This window comes from Passer domesticus, chromosome 10, assembly GCF_036417665.1.
Source record: "Passer domesticus isolate bPasDom1 chromosome 10, bPasDom1.hap1, whole genome shotgun sequence".
NCBI lineage: Eukaryota > Metazoa > Chordata > Aves > Passeriformes > Passeridae > Passer > Passer domesticus.
Window position 1 is genome coordinate 22,931,655 of NC_087483.1, and position 12,084 is coordinate 22,943,738.

Consider the following 12,084-nt stretch of genomic DNA (forward strand, 5'->3'; position numbering starts at 1 on the left):
GACTAAAAGAATGTAATTATTTTTATAGATAAAAAAATCTGTATGTGTATACTGATTCCACACAGTCCTGCTTAATGCCAAAAATATATGCTCTGCATCTAAAGCAAAATGTAGACTATATCAATGAGGTCATCTCTGAAGCTTAATTATGAGATAATAGTTGTAACTTCTAATTTCAGGCTTAATCAGTTTTATTTCATCCAGCTTCACAGTGCAGAACCAGTGTGAATGCAATAGGAAAGATTTTTGCCATTTCAACATCGTCATTCCCTTGGCATGCGCTTGGCTGCCATCTGGGCTTGCTCAGCAGTAGTACAGCCATCCCCAGGAGGGAAAGGGCACAGGCCAGACCACCTCTCCCCTCATGGCTGCAGGCCCTGGGAGACCTCCCCGTGGTCCTCGAACCCAGAGGTCTCTCAAGTGCCAAGGTCAAGGTCTTGAGCTTGCCAACCTGAGGTAAAATCCTGCCCAAGGTAACTTGTAGTGCTCACTTCAGTGACTGAGCAGGACAAATTAGTTAGATAGCTAAAATTAAGAATATATCCCTTCTTTATTTAAACCCTTCCAATTTAGATGTTTTCTCTTGAGAAACAAGTGAGCTAACGAGACCATGGCGTTGCGTCACTGCCTGCCTGTCATGCCCCGTGGCAGGGATGCATCTGACTGGCTTTAATCTCATCGTCCATCTCTCAGTGCATGAAGGCCAACGGCGGGTTTGAGGCCCAGCAAATGACAAGCCAAGTTTGATATATCAGCCAATTAGTAGCATTGCTATTTATGCAGGAATGAAGCTGAAAGTGCAAATAAGGCCAGTGACTAAACCTTTCCAGCAATTACATTTAATAAGGTACTGCGTGTTATTTACAGAAAAGATAGATCACACAACTTCTACATGTAAATGCACAGAGTGTGAAGACAAAAGCTGTACTCTCAGAACATGCTAAACAAAATAAATAAACCAGAATTATTTTGGCACAATAACTATTACATAAATAAATATTCTAGAACATAATAAATTGACATTTATTTACAGTCTATTGAAAGTGCAAACAATTGGCTGAAAATTAAGATATTTTTAAATGTGTAAGACCAGAAAATGTGTTAACCAGCCACGATTAATTCTAGCTGAAGTTTAAGGTTTTAATGTCCAGGAAAATATTCTCTTGAAATCCATTTGTGCATATTGTGCTCTTTTTGAACCAGTCCTTTGCTACCTTTAATGCTATTGATTTTGACAACCTTTCTTTTTAACTGAATTTTGTAAAAACCTGATTGGTAATTTAAAAAGAAGCAAGTAAAATGTAAACACTGATTAATCTATTTATCATTCAAACTATTTTTAGTCCTGTCAGTTTTCTGAAATGGCCACACTGCTTGTAGTAGTAGACAGTATGATTAAGACTGGGAATTTTTCTTAGTATTTGTTGTATTTAAAATGGAGATATTTGTAAGTCGTCTCTGAATGGAACTATACCTTGGACCGCTCTTGAACCTGCATTATTTCATCAGATCCTCCTCTTCTATGGAGGTCACGAGTAGCTGAGCAAGCTAAACTGACGATCAGTTTTGGTCCTGACCTGAAGCATAAATTGTAAAATACAGATTTTTTAATTAGGGAGAAGAACCCACTACCTACCTTAGAACTGTTATAAGTTTTTGTGCAGTTCCCACTAACTATTCTTTTACCTTTTTTTAAATCTGTATGAGATATCACTTACTACACCTTAAGCTGAATTAACAGTTCACAACATGGCCACCCATACACCTACAGCGCATAAATTCTCCTCAGCCAAAGTTCTCCAGCAGGCTGGTACATTGTGCGTTGCCTAAGACCTTATGGTATGTTTTTGCTTGTTTTTGTAGTGGCAGTGCAGTAGCAGAGAAAGTGAAGTTCTTAACAAGTGACCTTGAGAGGATAAAAGATCGTTTCTCATCATTGCTTCAAATGTTTATGCTCGGCGCGGTTCCAGTCGGTGAGACATCTGTGATAAAGTTCTCTGGTTGTCAATCACATTTAATTGCCGCACGTAGCTCCGAACATCCTGATGGTTTTTATTAGCTAGGGCTGCATCAGGATCTGGTGAAAGAGAAATGATGTAGGATTGATACACGTAAATGGACAAATGCCTGAACAAAATGCACAACTCCTTACAAGCTGTCACAGGAAAGACAAGATCCTGGTGAGTTAAAAAGGAAGTATTTAGAAATTGCTCTCTTTGAAACCTTTTTTCCGTATCTGATGATCTTTCTGGTTACTACCCCCACAAATTAACTTTTCTTTTGGACATCCTTGGCTACATTTACTAAAATTGATGGCCCTTGGTTACAGTTTTACACATCACCTTATCAGTCATTAGCTACACATTATACAGCTAACAAGTACAATTTAAAGCTGCTCATTTGCTTTTGAATCAGCAACTTTCACAGATTCAAAATTATGGAATTGATTAAAGCCTCTTTTTATGCAATATTCTCATTCTAGCTCAGTATTAAATATTTGTAATAATGTAGTGCTTACTGGCTGTCCCATTCAAGCCTCAGAATTTACTACCTGTTTACATTAGTTAACTGCATTATACCTACTCCAACAGCAGTTATGGAATACTACTGAGCTAGATTCTAAGTATCTTCAGCCCCACAGGGAACAGCTTACAGTGTAATATAACATGTGCTAGGTAATTTAAATTCAACTAAAAATTATACTGAGGCACCTACATTACATTACATATACACATACACAAAAACCATGGAATTTAGATCCGGTAGATCTATATACTGACATTTTGCTATAGTATGTATAATGAAAATCTGCTTCCATTTTTAAGTATGTGGAGGTCTCATCCGTCCTTAATACATCAAAATTAAAGACACAAAGCCAGAAAAACCTGGATTGTGGATGAAAAAAAAAAATCTCTCTTAATTTTCTATAGTTCTACAGAAATTTCTACAGATCTTCTACAGTTAAGCTTTGACTCACATGGAAAGAAACTATTTTTATGAAAATATAGCTTTATATTATTTATTCTGTTGTTTGAGAAAGAGAAAGGGTACTGTGAGTCAAAATGGATGAAGTGCTGAGGAAATGCCCACGTGATTGAGACTGACAGTGCAGCTCGATGGGATGAGACCCACAGAGAAGCCTGTTTGACCATACAGCTCTGTCATCTTCCATGGCCTCAAGGAAGTTCTGGTAATTATACTGACAAACAGGTTTTAAATTCACCTCCTTATGCAGTTATGTCATTTATAAAGGGCATGTCTCCAGACTGGTTTCATATTAAAACAGCATTTATCCAAGCAAGTATTTGTGTGCTGCTGCCTGCTAGACTTATTTCAACCACTTCTGAATCCAGTGTCTAATTTCAACTGATTCTAATCTGACAGATGGGTAGAGACCTCAAGATATTTAGTACTTTCACATGCACGGAAAAGAGATAGAGGAGAAGGGGTTTATTAGAGCTCCCTGAAGGATATTTTGCCCTGTGAAACATCACAGGATCCAAACATGGAAGAATCACTGGAAAGCAGGCTCTTCAGTTCTGGTACACACAGAATTAGTTGTAATTACTGTAGCTACTGACGATAATGCCGACGGTACAGATGTTGTAATACACTTACTGAAGGATTGGCTCCGGCAGAATTTCACTGTCCTGACAGTGTTGGCAATCATGCGCTGGAAGGAAAAGATGGGATGCAATCAGAGAACAAGCACTGTATTTCATCATCATTCAAACGAAGCACCTAACTGTGCCTGAGTGTGAAGACACATGCCAATAAAAGCAGTCATATGAATGAAAATATAATTTTAATGCTGCTACTTTAATGTATAGGGTGTGATTTGCATTTACACAGGCTTTAAATAAGCATGAGTATAATTTACATGCGCTCAGAGAACTCTTTCCCTTGCTTGAATGCTGTGAACGGCCCTAAGTAAGAATGAAAATCAGCCCCTTCAATGTGCATTTCTTTGATAACATCTTACCTTATTAAAAAGTAAAAGGAACGCCATGGAGTATATACATGTTAATTTAAAGACTATCAGCTCCTAACAGCAAGGCCCTTTCTAGAATATATTCAGCAATTAAAGAGCTTTCAGCTTTTATACAAACTTGAGTTTAAAATGCAGTCCTCCTGGAAGCTGACACTGTAAATAAGCACATGAGGGTGACTAGGTGACTTCACTGGCAGAATGCTTGGTTCACAGCTGAGAAGGCCACTGTCAGTACTGTGGCCCACAGCCAAGTTTCATAAACAGACTGGTTAAACAGTGTTACTTTGCAAAAGTGTGTCTAACTCAACCTGAAAAGTGGATTCACTTTTTGTGGACCCTTCTACTGACAGTTCACCACAAAAAAGCAGAAGTCACTTCAGTCCTTCTTGGCTGTCCTTCCTCTTCAGCAAAAAACCTCATCATTTCATTCAATTCAGTTTCAATGTGATAAATCAGATGTTATTTTACAATAGATTTTAAGAAAAGAAATTGTGGTTAGTCATACAGCAAAACATTACTTCTGGACTGTAGAATTTTAACTGGTTTCTGTGATTAGTACCACAGAAATAATATACCCACCAGTATAGGGAAGAATTAGTTGTTCTACATAATGTCAAATAAACTGAAATTTCAGCAGTTAGCTGGATAGTTTGATTCAATCCCTGTTATAAGGACAACATTTGTTTCAGTTTCTTTTGTTTAGGTTAAGAAAAAGCAGAGGAAGGAAATGCTACTTCCTATCAGACTCTAATGTCTGTGTTCCAACACAGTGACATCTTCTAACACGGTACACTCTCACCAGGCTGCTTCATACATTATGGAAATTTTGTGTGAGATTAACAAGCTAGTTAGTCATAAACTCTCACAAAATGGAATTATATATCTCTTACTAGTGAACAAGAAAGCCTGAGGCACATGCTCCTCTAAATTCATTAAAATCTTAAATGAAATCACAATTATAGCTTTAAATGAAAATGTTACAAATGAAATAAGTTTGTGAAATCTCTCATTCCAGAGTGGGAAGCACCAATGTAAGACATTCCTTCCACACACAATGGATAATCTCAGTACTATCAAGCATACAAAAATGAGTTGGTTGGTTGGTGTAAGAAACTATTGATATATGACATCCTAAATGTTTGTGGATTACACCTTGTACTAGCAAATGAAACTGATCTAAAATATGTTATTTCTAAAACACATATGGGTCTGCTTATGTTGTTCCTAAAGTTATATGTATCTACATGTATAATTCAAGTAAACGTAAATTTTATCCTAATGCAATTTTCCTATCTCTTCAAGCCACTTTTACTATGCAGATTCTCTAAGGCACTTACCTTGCACACATTCTCACAGGTGCTTAGCATTAAGCATGTGAATAAACTCCACTGACTTCAATGGAACCCCTTAAATACTCAAGGTAACTGGGTTGAGACAGAGCACACTGCATGTAACAGTGGCAGTTTTTCAGTCTAACCCAATCAAATGTAAGTCAAAACAACACAAGCATATACATGATGGTTTCACACTTCTATGGCTTCATATTTGGCTCTGTTACGTGATGCTGCTATTTTGGTTTCTACCAGTTCAAAAAATGCTCATCTACAATAACTGTTTCAAGGAGAGATCATGAAGTTGAACTGCACCAGCCAACACAATGAAGTTTCAAGACTGTCTAGCTTCAAAGAAAGCTTTGCTAAGAACACTTCATTTTTAGGAAGACAGCTAGTTTTGCTTGATGTGCTTTCCAGAGGGATTGTTAATACACACCCTAAATTTTTCATACCTATAGTATTTAAGTTTTGAACCCTCATCTCATAATAATCTTTGGAGTTATCATTATTAAGCTTCATATGTGAAAACTTAGATTTATCCAAAAAAATGTTCTTTGGAATAATTTTACTTTTTTCTCTCCTGGGAAGCTTGTTCTCAAAAAAAGCAGAACATCCAGAATAAATACTGTAATGCAGTTCTGTACTGAAAGAAAAATTATGGGTATGTAGTGAAGGTTTTCAAAAAAGTTTTTGCTATTTTCAAATTTACCATTATGTGGGCTCTTCTAGGCAAGGAAAAATGGAAGTGGCAACAGACTTGTCTGACTTCTGGTTAAAGGCTGAACTGCCTGGTTTCCTTCAGTTGGCTGAAAGACTTCATTTTAAAGGGTTCCTTTGCCTTTTCCTGAGGGTGATATGATTTTATGTCTGCATTCAGAATTATCCTGGCAATGATGAAATACAAACCAATGAGGAAGCGAGTGTTAAGGCTGAATAAGCGTGACTCAAAGACAGCATCAGAAGCCAATGGGGAGATTCTGAAGCATTATGTATCTTCGAAGAGCTCTTTTCACACTACTTTTTTTCCAAGTGCTGTTCTACTGTCTCATAATGTCTAATCTCCTAACAGTTCCTCTTTGTAAGGTACAAAGTGAACAGAAAAACAGGTTATGAAACAAAGTGAAATTTCCCTTCCCCAATCTCATAGATAAGTTAGATTATCTTCTTTTGATGCAAGGAAACTAGAAACATGGACAGAAAAAATGTTCAGATGGAAGTTTAATTGCCTGCTCCTTACAGTTTTTCTTCAAATAGAGGATTACCTCTAGTCAATGCCTGCAAAGATTAACCTATGCTTACTTGCAGTGCTAAGCAAGACCACTATCAAAAAGCCATGCAAACCTAAATTTGGATCTTTCTGAAATAGAACCAACTGCATAATATAACAAATAATGGCTACTACCAGCATGCTGTGTATACACAACAATACCCTTTCAAGTTTTACAGTCTGGAATTGTGGCAGCAGGCCAGCACATTATCTTCTAATCCATTCCAAACCCAGGTTGCTAAATATTATAAATATTCATATATGCTATTGAAAACTACTAAGGGCTTTAGTCACACACTTTTTGCATAATTTTTATGTTCCAAAAATTAAAGAATGTTTGCCCTCTTTTTTGCATATGGATAAGAGTGTGAATTCCCTTTTGTTCATGTCCACAAAACCTGAAAACAAATATGCACGAATTCTCTAATCCTCTTTTTGCACCTGAACGGTGAAGAGGCTTGACAAAAACAAGCATCAGTGGTCAGCACCATGGCACTATTTTGCGCTGCCATGGCAGGGCAGCACTTTCAGAGCTTTTTCCTGTCTTCTGCTCCCTCTACAGGTGTTATTCCTGAGATAATGCTGGGTAATGTCATATGGAGAAGGTGCCACACAAAGTAATCTTTGTTCAGGCTCTCTGATAATTTGAGAAATGGCACTGATAAAGTTCCTAATTAATTACATCTTCCCTTTGTCTATGAATACAAAATTCTGTACTGGCAGTCAGAGTGCAATTAGGCAGTTGAGGTTTGAAAAAAAAATCAGTAACTGGTCAAGAGTATGAAATATTGCCTGTCCCTAAGGACAGTCATGCTCAGTACTTTCCTCACTTTCCCTGTCTTCCTTCCCTGCCAAGACCTAATTCTAGGAAAGCACTTGTAAATTTTTTCTAAATATGTAGCTATAAAAGCAGTGTCACTTAAATGGCATGTATTGCCATGTGCTGCAGGTTGTAGGTTATTCTGTATCTGCTAAGTCATACAGAGTTTACAGGAGTTGTTACTCCTGGTACTAGTTGGGTGCTTGCCTTCACCTGAGAAGAGGGTCATTCTAGATCACAAACTAATTGTGTTTGCAGCCTTCTGCCATCTTTGTATCTTTCACGTACTTGCAGCTCTCAAAACCTTCCCCACCTTCCAAACTAAAACTACAGTATTTAAAAAGCTTTAAAAGTTTTGCTCCTCTGTAATAAATACCTCTTCAGTTATTACATAGATGAGTCTTCTGAAGGCACATTTACAACGAACATGTACTGTCAAGTCACTAGGGGAGAAGAGATGTGGTGGTTTGGTATCATGTCATATATGCCAAACTAAAATGTACATCTGAGCAACACTGTGGTGGAAACAGCTTGCAGCCTCTCCCCATCAGCTTCTTGCAATGAGATAATTAAAATACATTCAATACTTCTCTTAAACCATGTCCTGTTTGCTATTGAAGACAAAGCCTTTTACCAAAGACTCACACTACAAAGACCAGTAATTTAGTAATTTTGCCTACTTATTGACAAATTCATAAATTAAATTTTCCAGGCTGGATTTTAAGGCTTCATGCAATGGCATGAGTAAAGAGCACAAATACAGTGCAAATACAAAGGCTAAGAGCATACCTATTTCTGACATCTTCAGTACTGTTTACCCACATCTTGTACAAACCAAATGGGTATGTTTACAAACTTCCCTCTTCACCCATCGCTGTGGCTTTGCCACATGTGGTTACTCTCTTCCCTGGCTAGGTGTCCCTGTCCTCCCACTCCTCACAGCCTCCTCCAGATAAGCATCTGTGGGGATCAGGAGATGGGCAAGGGGAAGAAAGAGCAGGCAGTCACAAAGGCAGCAGCAGGTAAAGCTCAGCAGTGCTCTGCAGAGTGATGTCCCCTTACTACTGCCAATACCACAGTTCTGTCACTCCACCACTGAAAAGATCAATATATAGGAAAGCATAGCAGAAAAAATTGACTCAGTCTTTTTCTTTGTTAAAGTTGCTAAAAAAGACTGGGCTAATGTGGCTCAACACCATCTGTCTGTTTTTCCCTTCTTCTCTAGATAATTTTGTTCAATTTGAAAAAAGAACCCAGAGTTTTCAAACACAAGAAAGCTCCTACCAATTTTCTGTGAAAACAGATGGCTGTGGACAAGAGAAAGATTGTGTAAGTGCCCTCTCGTCTTCTTGAGGAAAAAGGCTGCAGTGCAAGTTCCTATGTTATGACAAAAGCCTATTCACACAGAATTCCCCAGCCATGAAGAAACAACACATGCCCCAGCCACGAGGAGAGATCTGAGCAGAGCTCAAGCAGCCATGAAACACAAATGTTTAGGAAACCAGGCCTTGCTGTTTCTGGCACTCAGGGAGCTCCTGGCTCAGACACTGCCTGACAGCTTCTGCATGTTTTAAGATGCATCATTTAATATAAATAATAACAGAAACATTGCAAAACAGGAAAGATTTAAAGGAAGCTGTTTCAGCTGAAGAGATGCCACTAGATCAAACTTCTACTTTTGGCTGCCAGTTACAGGAATAAAGTTGTCAGCAGCACATCAGCTGTCGGGATCAGGGCTCTGTGGTGAGAATGCAGACGCAATGCCAGAGGCTGTTCTCAGTTTCATCACCGGGCTTACATGGGAGTCGGAGGGACCCACCTCCTCCAGTGGCAAGTGGCACCACCAGTGGCTACCACCCAGATATTTTTATTCATAAACTTCAGCAAACATAAAAGGAAACAATATTCCAAAGAACCAAGATGTTTCAGAAACATCAGTAAGAGTGGCTCCCAGCAATGTTCTAAGGAATCTCCATCTGCTTAGGACAGAACATCGTGCAGCAGAACAAAGAGATAGAATCAACAAATGGCAGGACATGATTCCTGTGAAAAAATCTTGTTCCTACTTTTCTCCTGAAAATGGCAGAGTAACATCACAAAAACACCTTGGGCTTATACTTATTTAAAAGAGAGGAGAATTTACCTGAGAGTTATCTGGCTGAGTGGTCTTGTCTTCACAGTTTAATATCTGGCAATTATGTGTGGATATGACAGTTTTAAGCTTAACGCAAGTAGGCGGCAGCGACTGAGGTTTAACAGTAGGCTTTTCTTCTTTGCTTGACCTGATGACACATGCAAAAAGCTAAAAACTGCCAGGTCCACAGTAGGATTAGAACGAATTATGTGGGTGGAATTTGAATACAGGTTGCTCTGAACAGCTACAGGTTGAGAAAGGCAGTAAAAGCACCATAGAAGCATGCAGAAAAGCTAGTGAAGAACAATAAAGATACGAAAGATATACTTGCAGTAAGGCCTGGAGAAAAAGCAGAGCGAGCTTTTAGGTAGAATACCAACTGAAGAAAGGCTTGGAATACTAAAAAAGGAGAATGTTTCCCTTTCTGGTGAGTTGAAGAACATGAGACATAATAATGATTCCATAAAAAATATGCAGCATCAAAAATACACTAACTGATCTTCACATTCCTCTCCTAATGAAAATGATCAAAACTCAGATTACTGGTACTACATTCTTGCAATGTAAAATATTATTTAACACTTTTGGGTGCTACTAGTAAACTCTTCTTCTGGAAGTAACATTCTTTTGAAGACAATGAGCAGACTAAGGTAAAGAGGGCAGACCTGCAGCAACTTAGATATAGATCAGTTTAAGCTACTAATGGATTCACTCTTGGCCTTGGGAGTGCCAAAATGTGGTACAGAGTGGTGCAGAACTATTCTTAAATGATAATCCTGTGTTGAACTATGGGAAGTGCTTACAAGAGAGCTCCTCCCTCCTGTAATGGCTTTCACACAAAATGAGGTATAAAGAGCTTGAAGCACGGAGCTCTGAGCCAGTGGATGTACTGGCTCTTCTGGCTCAGGAGGTGTAAACAGGCCAGGTGAGGTGGAGATGTTGGAGCCAGCCACAGAACCGTGGCTATAGCAATGCAACTGCCATCCATTCTGGTTTGGAGGTGTTCCAACCAAGTCCGAGATCCCTTCTGTGTTCCCCAAAGTATTTACTATCTATACTGTTATTTCGGTACCTAATTACAACAGGCAGTGCAGAAAAAAAGTCCTTTTCTGCAGGTAGAAGGCCCAAGGCCTTTGGAAGGAGATGGCAACACAGTCTGCATATGCAATTACAGAATGCCATTATTGCAAAGTGAGGTCAGGCCCTTACTCAGGCATTAGCACTGCCATTTATTTACAAAATGTCTCATCTTAGTAAAGGGGTATTTTCAACCAAGGACAGAGGCTCTCCTGGAGCTGCAGATTAGAATCTAAGAGAATTCACTCAGTGATGATCACTTTTCTGTGATGTTTTTTAAAGAGCTTAAAGTACTCCTTTTCTCCCCTCTGCAGTTATCAGGCTCAGAGGGTCAGACAAACGCCTCCACAGTGCAGTGGAAATAACTGGAGTTATGTAACTCCAGTGGAATGGAGTGGTTCTGATTACTGTACTACTAAGAACTAGGTGCCAGAGCAAATATGCTCTAGCATGGCTGCTGAATGGCTGAGAGGAAATGGCCTCAAGTTGTGCCCGGGGAGGTTTGGATTGGATATGAGAAAAAATTTCTTCACTTTAAGGAAGTGGAGTGGAATAGGCTGCGCAGGAAAGCAGTGGAATCACTAGGCCTGGAAGTGTTCAAAGAGCATGTAGATGTGGTACTCAGGGACAAGGTTTACTGGGGAACCCAGTGGTCCTGGGCTAAGAGTTGGATTCAGGGATCTTGGAGATCTTTTCCAACCTTAGTGATTCTGTGATTCTACTACTGACTGCCAGAGCAGTAAGTCAGGTTTGTTTTTCCTATGCAGATGCCATAGCTGGGTTTGGCTAAGCAGTTTCTCAGATACAGGTGTCATTAACCACACTAATGAGGAACATGACTTTAGCAACCAAGAAAATATCTTCTCACTGCTGAGAAACTCAAGTTTCAGTTGAGACTTCTGCAATGGAAAGTCGCCTGCCTGCAATTTTTGACAATGGTGTTTGAAATTATAACAGCTCAGGTGAAGGACTTATATAAAATTTGAGTATACTCCAGCCTTTTATGATTGATTCTCCTTTCCAGTAGGAAAGCAATCAAGCCACAGACACCTCTTTTCATTTGTGAAGGGAAAGAAGAAATACATGTTGTGCAAGTTCTTTTCAATGCTTTTTTCATTCTCCAAGGAGCAATGCAGAACTATCCCAGCCTGAGGCAGTTCAGGCCTGTTTGAAGAACAGCAGTTAAAATCACAGGTTGGTCCCAAACTGTTAAAAAGTGTCTCTAACAGCTCTGCTTCCTGTCCCTAATGCTCTCTCTCCTAGGAAACATTTTGCCTGTGCATTGCTCAGTGGGCAGTTTATTCTCCACCTCTGTGAAGTTTTCCAGAAAACCAGAGGCCCCAGGCTCTGTGTACAATGCAGGCTATTTTTGCCAGGTCTTGCTCCTGCCTTCATTCTCTCTAGCCCTGAAAGTTCACTCTTGAAGAGGTGAATAGGGAGGTATTTTAAGTTTCCTTTCAA

General features: G+C 39.1%; 1 protein-coding gene across 6 annotated transcripts in view; it reads right to left on the reverse strand.

Moving 5' to 3' along the window:
- Positions 1–823: 823 nt before the first annotated feature.
- RAPGEF4 (Rap guanine nucleotide exchange factor 4) overlaps positions 824–12,084 on the reverse strand; it is a 146,734-nt gene continuing 135,473 nt past the window's right edge. For all 6 annotated transcript variants that reach the window (XM_064434431.1, XM_064434430.1, XM_064434435.1 and 3 more), the window contains 2 exons: positions 3,619–3,673; positions 824–2,077 (listed from right to left, as the gene is read on the reverse strand). In XM_064434431.1, the coding sequence (XP_064290501.1) occupies positions 1,950–2,077; positions 3,619–3,673 (183 nt within the window). In that variant the 3' untranslated portion in view covers positions 824–1,949. The remainder of the gene's footprint in view (positions 2,078–3,618; positions 3,674–12,084) is intronic.